This window comes from Notolepis coatsorum (genome assembly GCF_963971535.1).
Source record: "Notolepis coatsorum genome assembly, chromosome: 7".
Classification (NCBI taxonomy): Eukaryota; Metazoa; Chordata; class Actinopteri; order Aulopiformes; family Paralepididae; genus Notolepis; species Notolepis coatsorum.
In genome coordinates this window covers 43,397,949-43,416,818 of record NC_140171.1, presented here as the reverse complement: position 1 = coordinate 43,416,818, position 18,870 = coordinate 43,397,949, and the positions used below count along the sequence as shown (strand labels likewise).

At 41.5% G+C, this 18,870-nt stretch overlaps 1 protein-coding gene across 1 annotated transcript in view; it reads right to left on the bottom strand.

The window, feature by feature from the left end:
• The window catches only part of slc34a2a (solute carrier family 34 member 2a), a gene marked incomplete at both ends in the record, with an annotated part of 31,882 nt that extends 13,332 nt beyond the window's left edge, over positions 1-18,550 (bottom strand). Inside the window, 9 exons of the mRNA XM_084318262.1 lie at positions 677-797; positions 1,283-1,378; positions 2,694-2,886; positions 5,184-5,295; positions 5,611-5,754; positions 7,718-7,846; positions 11,898-12,023; positions 18,124-18,269; positions 18,513-18,550. Of these exons, the coding sequence (XP_084174388.1) occupies positions 677-797; positions 1,283-1,378; positions 2,694-2,886; positions 5,184-5,295; positions 5,611-5,754; positions 7,718-7,846; positions 11,898-12,023; positions 18,124-18,269; positions 18,513-18,550 (1,105 nt within the window). The remainder of the gene's footprint in view (positions 1-676; positions 798-1,282; positions 1,379-2,693; positions 2,887-5,183; positions 5,296-5,610; positions 5,755-7,717; positions 7,847-11,897; positions 12,024-18,123; positions 18,270-18,512) is intronic.
• Positions 18,551-18,870: the final 320 nt, after the last annotated feature.

The window sequence follows — 18,870 nt, the reverse complement described above, 5'->3', positions numbered from 1 at the left end:
TGGCACAATTCAAACAGGATAAAAAAATTATTTGTCTCTCTTCGTTGACTACGTTCATATTTCTTTGTGGTTCAAGTGGAAGGGGAGGGATTTCGCCTCTCTATAGGACTTACAGTGTAGAAACATTTACATTTTGATCATTTATTATAATGTCACCTTCTGATTGGTGAGATATTTATTGTGATACCTTGGCACGCCAATATCTATCATTATGGCACATTTGATGTCTAACATGTACCATGGCAAATAGCAATAACAGAGACCAACAGGCAGACGTATACTAGGTGCTTGGTTGCAGATCAAAAGAAAGAAGTGTGTCTACGGCAGCACAGAGAGAAGAACAATACTACGACAGGTTTGAACACAGAAATGCTCAAATACAATATAAAATGACATCCGATTATATACTACAATGAGTTTTTGAGGTAGTCTCAGTTGGTTATTTCCCAGTCTTGTAGTCCCATGTGGGATGAGACCATGTGTGGCGTTCATTCGTTCATTCATTCATTCATTCATTCATTCATTCATTCATTCATTCATTCAGTCATTCATTCATTCATTCATTCATTCATTCATTCATTCATCCATCCATGCATGCATCCGTTCGTTTGTTCATTCATTCACCACTAAAGCTGTAAATCGATGAGATGAAGACAAATCACCATGCTGGACTTACATCTTTCGACATTATAGGTCTCAGAGATATTCTTCAGTGTGTAAGTGAGGTTCCCATCGACCCAGCACAGTGACGGGGAGGTGCAGTTCTCTGGACCAGGAACTGTTATGTTCATCTGGGTCTGAAACACAAACATGCATGCACACACACACATACACACACACAGACACACACACACACACACACACACACACACACACACACACACGCGCACACAGACACACACTCACACACACACACACACACACACACACACACACACACAGACACACACTCACACACATAGACACATACACACACATACACACACACAGACACACACGCACATACACACACACAGACACACACGCACAGACACACACACACACACACACGCACACAGACACACACAGACACACACACACACACACACACACACACACACACACACAGACACACACGCAGATACACACACACACACACACATAGACACACACACAGACACACACACACACAAAGCTGACGCTGTTCTACAGGTCTATTGCTAACTTTTCAGCAACTAAGAAATAATTTCAGCCCTAGATTGTGTTGAATACTTGGTACAGTTGAGATGCCCCGTGCTCTTACAGTGTTGGTGAAGGTTGTGCACCATCTCTTTATGAGGCTCTTGTTCCGGGCCGCTGGGTCTCCAGTTGCAATACCACTAATGACAGACTGGTCCAACTGAGAGAGAGAGGGGGAGAGGAGGGGGAGAGAGATAATAATAATATTCCATGATAACAATTGAGTACCTCAGGCGAAGAACGTTATTATCTAAAGATGGTAAGTTAGAGTGTCGTGTTCACTCATAGTTAAAAGCAGTGGAGGTTGAGTACTTTCTTGTGATATAATCACATTCACACTCAAAATGTTTTGGATTGACTTTACAACTTCTTATTTTTTTTTTCGTCTTTTTTTATAACGAAGATCAACGATAAAAATACAAGATGATGCAATGGGTTAGGCATTTACAAACTTGTAGCTTCAGCCCTAACCTTTTCAGCCAACTTGTAATTTTATTTGTGTATGTTCTTTTTGTACATGCTAAATGGCTAGAAATAAACTTCATTCATTCATTCATTCATTCATTCATTCATTCATTCATTCATTCATTCATTCATTCATTCATTCATTAACTCATTGGCTGCCATGCTGTTTCTGGGATACGGCTATGCGCTGCCACGCATTAAACTAATGGAGTCTGTCACCTTGTTTGCAGGGCTATAACTATATTCTACCGTAATTCCTCTAATAGTAACCCCGGCTTGTATTTGTTTCAACTGTAGCGGATACCAGGCTTGTATTAGGAGGAGGCATGTATAAGAGAGAGGCCTATATTTCTAATTTTCAAACAGATCATAATGAATAAATCAACATTTTGTGTCAGTTTGAACCCAGTAAAATGTACTGGGTTCATTTATTGAAACCAAGTACTGTATGAAATAGTAAACAGTGGTCATTTCAACGTTTTCAAAGTGAAATCAAGTAACTAGCTCAGTATGCAGCTCAGTATATTAGTAACCCGGCTTGTATTAGGAGGCCGGCTTATAATTGCTTAGCTCAAGAGCGCACCCGGCCATTAATAGAGACCCGGCTTGTATTTGAATACCGGTTACTATTAGAGGAATTACGGTATATTATAGCTATGGATGCAATACTATGGCCCATTTGACATCGAGTATCTATCGTTCATATTATGTGAAAAAGAAATAATTTTTCCATCCATACATTCCCGTTTTATACCGTGGTGAATATAAGTATGGTTTTAGAGCGGTCTAGGGTCATTCCTGGGAGGCTAGTAATAGCCCACAACGTGTATTATACTAAATCCATTGGCATTTCGTCCCAACACACGCTACAATTAAAAAATCAAATCCATATGATTGGTATTATGTTCCATCATGAATGTTAACCGTCTGTAGTGTGGTAGTGAAGGGGTTAACCTTCTGTAGTGTGGTCGTGAAAGGGTTAATAGCATGATCATAATGCCCTACTATACCATAATAATGGATTCCGTGAGAGGGTCAGTGATGACATTGAGCAGCTCAGGGGCCTCTCCACTCTGGATGTTGAAGGAGTCGATGATGATCTTGGTGACCTCGTACAGGTAACCGGTGGCCATCTCCAGAGGTAGCAACACCAGGACAGAGAGCCAGTTGAAGAAGTCATGGACGGTGGCCCCAGCAAACGCCCTGTAGGAGACATTGGGTCTCATTCTCCAACGGACTTAAGACAAAAAATCTGCTCTTTAGGGCCATTTAAGACATCTTAGGGCCGATTTTTTCCCCCAACCGTCCCTAAGCTTGGATTCGGCCCTGACTAAGAGCAGGATTTAGGAGCGCTGAAGAGCAGTCTTAACTTGACAGACTCTTGTGCTCCGTGTTCGGGCTTTATTTGGGAGGAATCATATAGTGATTCCTTCATGTCAACTCTACAGGCCTCCTTGGAATTAATGAATTAATCATAATTTAAATAAATATGACAATATTTGTAGGATAAAAAATGACGCATTTGATGTCGGAAAAATTTATAATATGGATTCATCTGATCACAGGGCAGCTGGATTAACCATATCTGAACCAGCTATTTTGGACAAATGTATAATTACTTAATTACTCAGATATTCAAACACAATTATGCAATTATTGTGAAATGATTGAAAATAATAATTATTTAATGCCTTCTGTGGCATTTGTATTTCTTATTTGTTAAATATCTGTTTTATTGATTAATTATACATTTGAAAGAATGCAGGTTATAGCGAACATGCAATATATCCCATTGATTGGTACAATGGGGCAGACATTTGTCATTATTCTAATTACTTGTTTCATTAGGATTTAGTAGATACTATATGCTCTGCCCTATACGTACAGTAAGTACAGTACACATATTAAGGCCGCCAGAGTTGGAGTACTGGTGGACTGTACTATATAGATTGATTGATTGAAAACTTTATTAACAGATTGTAGAATGGGTACAATACAGTACGGCTCAATACACACAATTGTTAAGGGGATGCAGACCAGAGAAAGACTTTCGTCTTGTTTACATCATAATGACATTTATGACATACACAACATACAGATATACAGATATATCATGACATTTATGACATACATGACATACAGATATACAGTACTGTTACATTTGTAAATTAACTTTTATCAAAATATTAACCATTAAATAAAGGTTGCAATCTGTAAATGTATTTGATTTTACTGTAATTTGACAGTAAGTATTTGGCAACCATTGATGCCAGACATTTAGCGTTTTCTTGCAGCTTTTTTTCTTACATTGTAGGGAGGGGGGGTTTGGACATTTACGGGGGCCAGTTTCGAATTGCAGCCTCCCGTAGGTGCTCTTTGAGAGCGGTTTTGAAGGTGGGTAGGGATTAAAAAATGTTTTACGGCTGTGGGTAAGGCGTTCCACATTGCGAAACGTGTTTAGTCCCTTGTTTGAGCCGAATCTGGGTTGAACATGATTTGTGGAACTCCCTCTGGTGTTGTGGTCGTGGTATTCACTGACCTTTGGGAAGTAGTTCGACATGTACATGGGTACCTTGGTGGTGTAGTGTAGACCAGGCCCATTGCAAGTAGCTGTACTCTGTTGTCTACTCTAAGCCATCCTAGGTTGTCAAAATGGGCATGGGGTGAGGTGGGTTCTAGGAGTAAGGTCAAGCAGTAGTCTGACCAGTTGTTTTGTGATGTTTGTAATCTTGTTTTTAGTGCCTTTGAGGTGCTTTGGTACCATGAGGTGCAAGCATAGTCGTATTGGGCAGCGCAGTATCTGTGATCTCCTAATAAAACAAGTCATTCGAATAATATAAGCCTACTGCGTTCATTCATTATGCACGTAGACTATACAGTACTGCGCCTGTGTGTGTGTGTGTGTGTGCGTGCGTGCACGTGCGCTGCGGCAGGTGGCCACGCTGTATATAATATGATGACAATACATTCATCTAATCTCATTTTGATCGGTCGCAAAGCGCTTCCGCTACCTATATCGGCCACCATTTTCACACGGCTGCATCATCAGTTGCACTATGAGCTGGACAGGTGTGTCTAACTCATACTTTTTGCGATTCCATTTGCACACGGCCCTATTGGCTGGCTTATAAGGAGCTATCGGAGGCATGTCTGTATGCAAATGACCTAGACGGGAACGCACATTAATGTTTGTCAATGAGTGACATTCCTCATTGCCGGCATCCCAGCAGGGATCATTTGGGCCACTTAAGACAGCTTCCCCACACGTTCAGGCACGTTGGAACTTTAAATCTGCAGGGGGTGCCGCCCTATTGGTTGATATTGTCACCATTCTGCACACTCTGTCCCATCGCAATCTGTGATGCCTCTTTTTTGTGCCTCTTTTTCCGCCTTAGAATGACTGAATGAGGTCAAGGTGAAACATTTCAACCACTAGGGTGGTTTCCTTTGTTCATGTAAGTTTACTATTCAAGACTATTCATTGATCAAAGAATTATCACCTGCGGAATGTGTTGCGGTCACCGGCTTGTGTCATGGCAACTAGCGTGTTAGTGACCGAGGTTCCGATGTTGGTGCCCATAATGATAGGAACAGCCAGCTGGACCGTCAGCACTGTTAAAGAACACAGAACCTTCATCATCCCAATCCATCTCCTCCCCCTCCTCTTCCTCACCGCCATCATCATCATCACCATCATCATCATCATCATCATCATCACCATCATCGCCACGATCATCATCATCATTATTTTATCGTGTGTGTGTGTGTGTGTGTGTGTGTGTGTGTGTGTGTGTGTGTGTGTGTGTGTGTGTGTGTGTGTGTGTGTGTGTGTGTGTGTGTGTGTGTGTGTGTGTGTGTGTGTGTGTGTGTGTGTGTGTGTGTGTGTGTGTGTGTGTGTGTGTGTGTGTGTGTGTAGCTGCCACTCACATCCAGAGGAGACCATGCTAACAACAATAGAGGAGGATGTGGAGGAGCTCTGAACCAACAGCGTGACCAGGACCCCGATGACCAGGCCAGCCAGAGGGTTGGACAGCACAGAACTGTCCTGGAAGATGTCTCCAGCTGCCTTACCTGGACACAGGGAACCAAGAAATACAAACTTTTCTTAAGATCGTTTTTTTATTAAATCTGGTATATTATATCAGACCATAGATCCACAAAGAATGGATTGCACGGAACAAGTTGCACCGTTACTTACAATTCATTATGAATTGAAAATGGGGGACCCTGATGTAAACAAGACGAAAGTCTTTCTCTGGTCTGCATCCCCTTAACAATTGTGTGTATTGAGCCATACTGTATTGTACCCATTCAGCAATCTGTTAATAAAATGTTCATTCAATCAATCACCGTGCAGATTGATTGATTGAATGAAAATTGTATTAACAGATTGCAGAATGGGTACAATACAGTATTATATTATATATATATAGACTATATTATGATTGTCTAGAACACATTGGGTCTCATTCTCCAACATTTTCCAAAGACTTCTCTTAGGGCAACCATCTTGGAACCGACCGAGACAGAATCGACGACAAGTTCACTCTGATTCCCCAACTCGTGGGGAAGATGTCTTAAGTGGCTCAAACGATCACAGCTGGGATGCCGGCGATGAGGAATGTCACTATGAACGCGCGTTCCCGTCTAGGTAATTTGCATACAAGACATGCCTCAGAGAACTCCTTATAAGCCAGGCTCTGTGCTGTTTGCAAATGAAATCGCAAAAAGTCGAGAGTTTAGACACACCTGTCCAGCTCATTAAATGCAATTGATGCGATGCAGCCGTGTAAAAATGGTGGTGGAAGCGCTTTGTGACCGATCAAAATGAGATTCGATTAATGTATTGTCATCATATATACAGCTACTACAGATCGTGGCCACCTGCCGCAGCGCACACGCACACACACACACACACACACACACACACACACGCACACACACACACACACACACACACACACACACACTTGCAGTACTGTATAGTCTACGTGCGTAATGAATGAACGCAGTAGGCTTATATTATTCTAATTACTTGTTTTATTAGGAAATCACAGATACCGCGCTGCGTATAGTAGTACAGTCCACCAGTCCGCTGCCCGACTCTGGCGGCCTTAAAATGTGTACTGTACTTATATAGCATATATATAGTATCTACTAAATCCTAATTAAACAAGTAATTAGAATAATATAAGCCTACTGTTCATTTATTAGACACGTAGGCTACATAGTGTATTCCAATATCTGTTTTATTGATTAATGATATATTTGAAAGAATGCAGGTTATAGCTATATAAAACAAATGTCTGTCCTCAATGGGATATATTGCATGTTCGCTATAACCTGCATTCTTTCAAATGTATAATTAATCAATAAAACAGATATCTAACAAGAAATACAAATGCCAGAGAAGGCATTAAATAATTATTATTTTCAATCATTTCACAATAATTGCATAATTGTGTTTGAATATCTGAATAATTAAGTAATTATACATTTGTCCAAAATAGCTGGTTCAGATATGGTTAATCCAGCTGCCCTGTGATCAGATTAATCCATATAATTTATTTTTCCGACATCAAATGCGTAATTTCTTATCGTACAAATATTGTCATATTTATTTTAATTATGATTCATTCATTAATTCCAAGGAGGACTGTAGGGTTGACATGAAGGAATCACTATGATTCCTCCCAAATAAAGCCATTAAGAACATGGAGCACAGCAGTCTGTCAAGTTAAGTGTGCTCCTCAGCACTCGTAAATCCTGCTCTCAGTCACGGCCGAATCCAATCTTAGGGACGGTTGGGGAATCCCACAACCGGCCCTAATATGTCTCAAATGACCATAAGAGCAATTTTTTTGTCGTAAATCTGTTGGAGAATGAGACCCATTGTGTTTACAAACAAGAAACCCATCTATGCATACAGGCATAAGCAGGATACTACAGTACCTGTATTGCTATGTATGTGCTTGAGTGTCTCTATATGCACTACCACATGTGTGTGTTCAGGCAAGTATTCAGGAGTGTTTACCTCCGACTAGCTGGAAAGCTGAGCTGAGGATATCCAGGGAGCAGATGAACATGTAGAGGAAGCCCACTAGCAGAATCCCCTTCGCCACTGAAAACAAAACCATCTTCACTTTGCCTTTAGTGTCCAGAGCTGTTAGGCATAGGGAGAGAGAGAGAGAGAGAGAGAGAGAGAGAGAGAGAGAGAGAGAGAGAGAGAGAGAGAGAGAGAGAGAGAGAGAGAGAGAGAGAGAGAGAGAGAGAGAGAGAGAGAGAGAGAGAGAGAGAGGTGGTTTTTGGTGAAAGATTATTATTATTCTATTAACAAACACAATATTTACAAAGAATATACAACTATGAAAGGTTAAGGTCAAATGGATAGAAAACTATGCTTGAGATATATAATGTTGTTATAGTAGTATTGTTGTCTTAAATGGCTACTACACTGACTACATAATGAGGACAAACCAGTAACTCTAAACAGCCATTTAACATGCTTTGTATTTTTTTGCATACTGTAGGCCTATATTAAAACAGTTAATCTCTTAATTTTACAATTAGTATCAGTATACGCATCCATGGCCCCCTTTGGATATCACTATCCAAACTAAAACAAGAAATAATGTGAAAATGCTGGCCCTGTATAGTGGCTGGACAAGCTACTGTCTGGTTAGTCATTTATGTCGTGGGACAGGCTACAGTCTGGATCACAGCCTGGTTAGTCATTTATGACTGACTAATCTTTGTCAGCCTTCAAATAATAAGATATAAATTTCTGATATAGATCTCTCATTCACTGTCCTTCATGTGAGCTATATTCTCTGGAACATCTGACAAAAGAGAGAGAGGTCCTCTTGATGCTGTATTGATGAGGGGTGACCGCTGGGCCAAGTCAACATGTCAAAAACGTAGAAATGTTTGCCTCTTGACTCAAGGCTCACCAAGGAGTGGGCTGTGTGCAGATGAGCTTGTGGTTCAGAAGGTAACGGTAAATCCAAAACTAGACATAATTTATGCTGCCTGTGACCAGGCCCGTTTCATGCCGTATGCGGTTGCATAGGGCCCCCAAAGCCACCAGGTTTTAATTAAATTTTTTTTATTATATAATATTTTTTGTATTATTCACTCAATACACTGTATACTATATATATGTAAGGGATAATGTATAGCTACGAGGTCATTGTCGCAAAATAATTGACCGACACGGAATACCGAGGCGCCTCGCCGAGGTGTTCTAAACGTAGTGAAGGTACCCATGTACATATCAAAATACTTCCCAAAGGTCAGTGAATACCACGACCACAACACCAGAGGAAGCTCAACAAATCATGTTAAACCCAGATTCGGGTCAAACAAGGGACTAAACACGTTTTGCAATTATGCCACATCAATGTGGAACGCCCTACCCAAAGCTGTAAAGGAATGTGAATCCCTACCCACATTCAAAACCGCTCTAAAAGCGCCTACGGGAGGCTGCAATTCAAAACTGGCCACCATAAATGTCCAAACCCCCCCACCCCCTCCTAATAGACAGTCTCCCCACCGTATGTATATATTCTCTCCCCACCGTATGTATATTTCTCTCCCACCCACCCACCCCCTCCTAATAGACAGTCTCCTCCCCACCGTATGTATATATTCTCTCCCCACCGTATGTACAGTATATTTCTCTCCCACCCACCCACCCCCTCCTAATGTACAGTCTCCTCCCCACCGTATGTATATATTCTCTCCCCACCGTATGTATATTTCTCTCCCACCCACTCACCCCCTTCTAATGTACAGTCTCCTCCCCATCATATGTATACAGTATACACTCTATGGGTAACAGTACTGTATATTTGCATATCATATATGTCACAAATGTAACAGTACTATATACCTGTATGTCATAATGTCCCTATGCCATAAATGTCATGATGTCATGTATGTTGTGTATGTCATGAATGTCACTATAAATTGAAAATGGGGGACCCTGATGTAAACAAGACAAACGTCTTTCTCTGGTCTGCATCCCCTTAACAATTGTGTATTGAGCCGTACTGTATTGTACCCATTCTGCAATCTGTTAAATAAAGTTTTCATTCATTCATTCATTCATTCATGCATCGATTTGAATATGTTAGAATAGATTATAATCTAAATTAATCAAAATAATTTTTTTTTTATTTTTTTTTTTTTTTTTGTGTATTGTTTTTATTTACCTATAGTCCATTCATGCTGAGTGAATCAGTTCCCCCAGCCACATTCTTTTTATCCACTTTTTCTCCTCCTTTTTCTATTTTTCTCCCATCCCAATTTAGCCGTGCCAATTCTCCCCTCCCCTGTCTTGAACGTTGCTCGCATGTGCCCCCCACTGGCCGGTTGTAGGGAGGATAGAAGCCCATCACATGTCCCCTCCGATACATGTGGAGGCAGCCAGTCACATCTTTTCACCTGCCAGCGCGGACTCTCATTTGGCGAGGAGTAACGTGTAGGAGGCTCACACTGCCCCCGCCATTTTCCTGTCTCTGCTGTGCAGGCGCACCAACCGACCTGTAGGAGTCGCTGTTTACAACGTCCAGATTACCACCCATCGACTTCCCACCCGCTAACTCTGCCAATTGAGTTAGTATGACGGCCGGCCCAAGCCGGAGGCAACGCCGACAGCCGGATTCGATACCGGTGCCTCATGCGTTGGTGACGAGCGTAATGTCCGCTGCGCCACCCAGCCGCACCCCCCCCCCCCCCCCAGCCACATTTGTGTATTAAAAAAGTGTTGGGGAATTAACTGATAGAAAATGTATCGAAAATTTATCGAAAATTTATCGAATCGAATCGTGGTCAAATGAAGAGATTTCATGATGCATTGAATCGTTGCCTGAAGTATCGTAATTGAATCGAATCGTTGTGAGGTTGAATCGTTACACCCCTAGTGCTAATGAAATAGAGTAACATAGGTCTGAACTTGAGTTGTAGAAAAACTTGTTACTCAAGTTTTTCTGTAGTAGTTAGTAGTCCAGAGGTAGTATTTCCCCAGAAGGTGGTATGGCTTAAAATAGCCTGAAGCCTTATGTAGTATATGTCCAAATTTCATGAAGATCCATTCAGAAATGAGTGATTAGGAGTGATTTTGGTAAACTGTGTAAAATGAAAAACTCAGTTTTCTCATAGACTTCAATTCATTCGGCTGTTTTTCTCTTCCTGTTTTCGCTCGTTAGTTTTTCACCTAGATCCCTGATTCATACATCCTCACGTGGGATATCATTGGAAAGCCATACTCATTGGCTACAACCCTCCACATTAATTTTCGAGATCGCCATATGATTGACGGAACTAGAGCCCCAAGAGTCGGGAGTGGTATTTTGCGCAATACCATGTACTTTGCACAAGCCTCAAATACCAGCATGTAACTCGAGAACCGCTGAACGGATTTTGTCACGTGAAAGGGCCATCGACAGGCAACAAATAAGCCTTCAATTCGATATATATATTGTATTACAAAATATGCACCCCCGAGCCACTAGTGGTCGCCAAAGTGCCGGTGGGCAAATCGTCCTAAAAAGGGCCCACATGTGGGCCCTTGCATGTTAAGAGGTTGTTAATGTATGTATGGTATAAGGCAAACATACAGTATTTGTCACGTTTGATGGGAATTGGATCAGGAGAGAGTGATTATATTCCAGAAACAAAGTGTTGGCGGATATTATGGTTTAAGGTCATAGGGTCACCAAAATCAATAAAGTTCATCATAGGGGTAAGGAATGTGCACCACAACTTTGAAAAGATTTGAATGAAAGCTATTCGAGATGTTCTTCATCCTGGATAACCGCAGATCCAACTAGTTAGCCACACATATAATATAAAGTAACAGGGCCATTCTTCAGTCTGTATAAGCAGTAGCACTGAAACAAATGCTGAACCCTACTCCAAAGTGCACCCAAAGCAAAAAGGTTAGTTGTATGATTAACAGTGGTATCATTCACTTTACATTAGTTGTGTGGTTAACCAAGGAGGAGCTGTATGACTACCATTTGACAGCATTGTCGGTGAACAGGAAATAGGGCTAAGGATCCAAAATTCTGAATGATTTAACTAGGACTATAAGATAATACATTTTTTATACACTGTAAGACATTGGGTGTGTAATAGTAAGGTACAGAGTTCCCCTCTCTGAGTCGGATGTGTGTACTGTAATGTTCTGTGATGACATCACAGGCTCTGACCTGACCACGCAACTCCTGTGTCATTGAGTTCAGGGAGATCCCATGGGTCGTCTGCTCCAGCCTCGCCCTCGATCAGAGCCAGGGTGGAGTGGGCCGGCGCCATGGAAACAGCTTTGTCTTTCATCCCTAAGATACATGAAAACACATCAAATATTCATTGATGTCCTCTTTTCTAAAAGTAAATAAGTAAATAGTTTAACTGAAATGGCCATTTACCAAATAAATATTGCAAATTCAATTTCATAAATATGTAAATATAACAAAGATGTGCAGTATGTCCAGCTCTCTCTCTCACACACACACACACACACACACACACACACACACACACACACACACACACACACACACACACACACACACACACACACACACACACACACACACACACACACACACACACACACACACACACACACACACACACACACACACACACACACACACACACACACACACAGACACACACACACACACACACAGACACAGACACAGACACACACACACACACAGACACACACACACACAGACACACACAGTATGGGGTAGAACACATAGTAGCATACTACAAGAACCTAGGCGTCCACAAAGATGACTTCAAACTGGAAATGGTAACTACAGATGAGGTACTCAAAAAACTGAGCGCCCTCCAACCAAACAAGGCCACTGGCCATGACAACATCCCCTCCAAATTCCTCAGAGACTCAGCAGCAGCCATCACCCCAGTCATCACACACATAATAAACCTCTCCATAAAACAGGGACACGTCCCCAAGGACTTCAAAATTGCGAGAGTAACACCCCTGCACAAAAAGGGCAGCAAATTAGACCCGGGCAACTACCGCCCTGTTTCTATCCTTACATCCATCTCGAAAGTCATGGAAAAAATAGTATACGAACAGATCGAAAAGTACCTCGCGGAAAAAAATCTAATCTACGAATTCCAATCTGGCTTCAGAACATCCCACTCCACTGACACATGCCTTCTCTACTTGAACGACCACATCAAACAAGAGGTGGATGCGGGCAAATACTGCGGCATGGTCATGCTGGACCTACAAAAGGCCTTCGACACTGTCAATCACACCATTCTGATTGACAAGCTAAAAGCAATTGGTTTTGATAGTTTATCAGTGAGCTGGATACAATCCTACCTGGAGGGGAGGGAACAGATGGTGGAGGTAAACGGTACCCTATCCCCCCCCCTCACAGTGAGCTGTGGTGTTCCACAAGGAAGCATACTAGGACCGCTACTATTCCTAATTTATGCAAATGACATGTCGTCAGCTTGTGACTGCAACTTGTTCCTGTTTGCGGACGACTCAGCCCTGCTGGTCTCTGACAAGAACAAGTTACAGGTTGAAAAAGCCCTCAGCTCGGAACTAGGCAAAATCTGCATATGGCTCGCCGACAACAAACTATCATTACACATGGGCAAAACAGAGTCCATTCTCTTCGGTTCAAATAACAAACTCAGCAAGACCGACGGCTTCTCGGTTACAGTGGGTGACAATATTATCACAAGGAAAGATGAAATTACCTACCTGGGTTCCATCCTAGAGGCTAATCTTTCCTGTGACAAAATGGCATCCAATGTAATAAAAAAAGTCAACCAACGAACGCGATTCTTGTACCGGATCTCCTCTCTGGTAAACAAGAATACCCTGAAGACTCTAGCAGGAGCACTCATTCAAGGGTACTACGACTATGCTTGCACCTCATGGTACCAAAGCACCTCAAAGGCACTAAAAAACAAATTACAAACATCTCAAAACAAGCTAGTCAGACTACTGCTTGACCTGACTCCTAGAACCCACCTCACCCCTGCCCACTTTGACAACCTAGGATGGCTTAGAGTAGACGACAGAGTACAGCAACTTGCAATGGGCCTGGTCTACAAGATACACTACGCGACCAAGGTACCCATGTACATGTCAAAATACTTCCCAAAGGTCAGTGAATACCACGATCACAACACCAGAGGGAGCTCCACAAATAATGTAAAACCCAGATTCGGCTCAAACAAGGGACTAAACACGTTTCGCAATTATGCCACATCAATGTGGAACGCCCTACCTAAAGCTGTAAAGGAATGTGAATCACTACCCACTTTCAAAAACACTCTCAAAAAACACCTACGTGAGACAGCAATTCGAAACTGGCCCCTACAAATGTCCTAACCTAGTTGTACAGTAAATGACCAAGTAAGGCTTTGTCAGTATTCCAATGTACAGTGTAAAATGTGTGTGTGTCCCCTACCCAACCCCCCCCCACCTCCAATGTACAGCCCTCACCCCACCCAACCCCACCCCACCCACCCAACCTCCTCCAATGTACAGTTTCTACGCCAAATGTATATACACTCTTTTTCTGGACACTTTTGTATCACAAACAGTACTGTATTTGCAAATCTGATATGTCATAAATGTATAGATGTAGCAGTACTGTCTATCTGTATGTCATGTATGTCATATATGTTATGATGAATTGAAAATGGGGGACCCTGATGTAAACAAGACGAAAGTCTTTCTCTGGTCTGCATCCCCTTAACAATTGTATGTATTGAGCTGTACTGTACTGTACCCATTCTGCAATCTGTTAATAAACTTTTCAATCAATCAAAAACACACACACACACACACACACACACACACACACACACACACACACACACACACACACACACACACACACACACACACACACACACACACGCACTATTGATCCCCTTGGGGAAATGCCGGTGTCATAGCAGCACAAGAGAGGGGGAGGGACAGGCAGAGTAATATAAATGACAATAGAAATAATATGAGAATAAGAAATGTAAGAATAAAAGATAAAGAACAAGATAAAATATTAATTAAATTAAAGCTGAAGGCCTGATCAGACAGGTGAGACATACGTATACTCTCATATCACATCAAGTAAAACATACCAATGCACTGGTCTTCCTGTCTCTCCTTGGGGTCTTCCTCAAATTCTGGTCGAGGAGCCATTATCTGAGCACCAAGAAGATATTGTGTCAAACACAGCAGATGGGTATATAATTGCACTGCCTTTTTCTTTCTGGAATAAATAGTCTTGTAAACGCATACCGTTATATTTAATTTGATAAACTAGTAAAACTAAAAGAAATGTCTCAATCTTTTAGCTTTTTCTTTGTCTTTTTTGTTGTTGAATCAATAGGAATGATGTAAATATTATATTATTATATTTAAAGGAACGCGGCAACATTATGGGAAATGTGCTACCGTCTTCTCCAGAGTCAGAAAAGAAGATAGATACCAGTTCCCTCTCTGTGTGTTCAGTAGGAAGATATCTGGCTGTAAACTAGCCTAGCTTAGCACAGATAAATTGAAGCGAATACAGACCACTACTAGCCTAGCTTAAAATTCCAGGAGAGGTGTTTTTGGCCAACAGCTAGACTAGCTATGAATTGAAAATGGGGGACCCTGATGTAAACAAGACAAACGTCTTTCTCTGGTCTGAATCCCCTTAACAATTGTGTGTATTGAGCCGTACTGTATTGTACCCATTCTGCAATCTGTTAAATAAAGTTTTCATTCATTCATTCATTCATTCATTCATTCAGCTGATCCGTATCCGTGTAACGGTTGTGACATTGTCACCTTAAACTTCGATGCCCCGAGGGAGTTTCGAACCCGGGTCTCCCACGCCACGGGCAACAGCACAGACCTATACCAAGAAGTGAACTCACTGCTTTGTAACTTGTCTATGTGTCTTTTGAGGATGAGAGTGAGTTTAACCCATAGTACCGCTACTCACCCCAGTCACTTCACAACATCTGAAGTCCTTCGTGACTGCGCTTTGCGGTATCCGTTACCTACGCATCAATTAATTTGTGCTAAACTAGGCTAGCTTACAGCTGGATAGCTTTCTACTGAACACACTGAGAGGAAATTAGTATCTACACTATATCTTCTTGTTTGACTCTGGAGAACACGGTAAGCACATTTCCCACAATGATGCCGTGTTCTATTCACTCTCTCCTATTTAGCTGATTCAACAAAAACAATCCAATGCAAAAACTTTACACACACACACGCACGCACGCACGCACGCACGCACGCACGCACGCACGCACGCACGCACGCATGGCACGCATGGCACGCATGGCTTAACTATGGTACATTTCCATACTGAAAACATCACCCTACAGCAAGAAAAACTCATATCTCATTATGAAGCAACAGATGTTGTTACACTTTGCCCTTGAGATATGGCTCAGTAATTTGTCATGAATGAGTTATTAGTTCATAAATACAGTTAATTAATTAGAATACATTTTAGTATGATATAATAATGTGACTGCAATTGATTATATTCTTAATATCAATAAAAAAACTTTTTTTTAGTTTACCTTGTGAAAATCAGGAAACTGCTATTACAATACAATATCAACATTCATTTGTCGAGTTTGAATCGTCATAAGGAATTTAATTTGTTAATATAATTATAACATAATTTCCACATATTAAAATCTCTTTATGCCATAGTTCTCACTTTGAGAAGAACATCTGTACATCTGCATATACATGCGGTGCCCATTGTGCTCTTGTGTTATGTTCAGGTTGGGATTCATCTACTACACCCTGTTTCCAGGTGGGAAATGAATCCCAGGCTGAGCATGCCATACTGTAAGAGCAAAATGGCCACTGTGTGCATATGGCAGTTGCTGTCGTCACTTGAGTTTAGAGTTCAATACTTACATTCACACACAGTTTTGGTATAATAAATCATATTTGCACAATATAATTTATATATACTGTATATATGTAAACTATTTTGATCATCTGAAAGGGTTAAAGGGTTAGAACTTAGAACCCATGTATGTCAGATGATCAAAATAGTTTAAACTCAAATTGGTGCTCATTGGAGCACTTATGTCCATGGCATGCTATAGTTGGTAATAAATATGCCCCCCCAATAAATGAAGGACGTATTTATATTGTCATTTTCAAAATGATAATCATTGCCCCAAGCTGTTGCCAGGTAAAACTATTGGGCTGTTGATGAGATGGCATTGGGTGAGGCTTGGCCATTGCTCTTTGGTTGTGCTAACCCCTGTGTCCCCCTGTGCCCTCTCTTTGTAAATCAAAGTCTATAAGACACCTTCTCCTGTAAACTACTGAACTGTCTTCATGCTCAAAAAGTTAACTTTTTAGGAATTATGTCTGATTGACAACAATAACCTACATTTGTTTAAATGGCTTTTGAATAGATAGTCATGGTAGAGGCACAGCTCTACTTAACTCCCTCATTTGAAAGGGGCACATATTGTACTGCTTTCTGTTAAGAGAGCTGCTACTGACTTGATCTTAACAAAGGGCTTCCCCTTTCCCACAATTTATCTATCATCTTTAGCCTCTCTGGAAACAATTATTTTCCCCAGGTCAACTATGTATATCAATTGAAATTAAAGATGTGTCAGTCAAACAGATTCTACTGCATATACTTGCTAACTGGCAGGTGAGAATTTACAGACGGTATGTTGATGTAAAATTACCCAAAATGTTAGAAATGTTGTTGCTGTGAAAATTATGATTAAAGCCCTTTGATCAACAGAATCAAACCATTTCACATTATCCAGTCTACTTCGCTGAAGAGATTGCATAATCTGCTCAGGTTAGTCAGTCAGTAGTTGTAAAGGATATTAGTCCACAAACAAGTAATGGAGCTAGTTTGCTACAATTTAGTTCATTTTCATGGTTAAAAAACATCCACAGCAACTGTGACAATGTATTCCGCACCTGCTAGCACAGGTTAGCCAATGTTAATCTCCCATAGCAACGCTCACACTGGTCCCATGAATGTGTTTATATTTGAAAGCCTTATCTCTAATACTACTGATACTAACTTGACATCTCCTTTCAATGAAAAGGGCCACGCCCCCTCAACATACTGAGAGTTGGCTGTGCTCAGAGAGGGTGCACTAAAATACATTAGTTATAACAGATCAAATGATACATCTGAAGCAACAATAATGACTCCTGACATTCATATTCCACAGTAAGCTTTTTCCTCATACTTTTACCGGTTCTTTAAGACTGTAGGGATCAGGGAGGTCTCACTGCTCAATGGTCATAAATACATTGTCAGCACATCAATTATAGTCATACAGTAAACTTTTAATTATTGCAAAAAGAAAGAAAACATGAAAACTGTAAACATTAGTGAAGGAAAAAGAAGCCATGTTTGGCCTTACCTGTGGCAGATGTAGAGTGGCCGTTGTGTCTGTGTATGCTGTGGTCACAGGCAACTCCTAGCCAGGAGCCCACCTGTGTCTTCAGACGTAGAAATCCCACCTTCAGAGAAGTGACAGGAGGGCCGGGGCGAGGGCGGTAGTTGGTACTGAACCAGGGGATCAAACACAGCCGTCAAATCTCAACAAACATCTCGGAGTCACGTGGGTGATGGCAGACCTTTCAAATATTCACTACCTGTCTTTATCTGACACCGTTGGCGGTCTCTCTGCAATGTGTGTGTCGCAATCCCTCTTTGTCTCCCACAGACTATAGTTGCTTTCTCTCATGTGTGATTACTGCTTAAGCCTACACTGTCAGAAACTACGGGGTAAACAAGGTTTAACTGTACCTATGAAGCCTGAACTTAGTGCTGATCTGTCCATCCATCTACAGTAATAGACTGCTCTGTAGTAAGAGCCTTGGCTCTGTTACCTGTAGCTGTTAAACAAAGCTCTGGCACCTCAGCGGTGTATAACCATCAGTCCGATGATACCTCTGGAGCCTTGGAAGCGCTATCCCCATGGTGTGGCAAATCCCTGTGATTTATAGCAGGAGAGGAGTGACATGGAGGAATTCCACTCTGGCCAAGGTTTATCCCAACACTGATAGATAGATGGATGGATAGATAAACGGATGGTGGGCGGAGGGGAGGTGACAGTACTGTATGTACGGTGTAGTGTGTGTCTACCAGTAGCCTGCTCATCTGA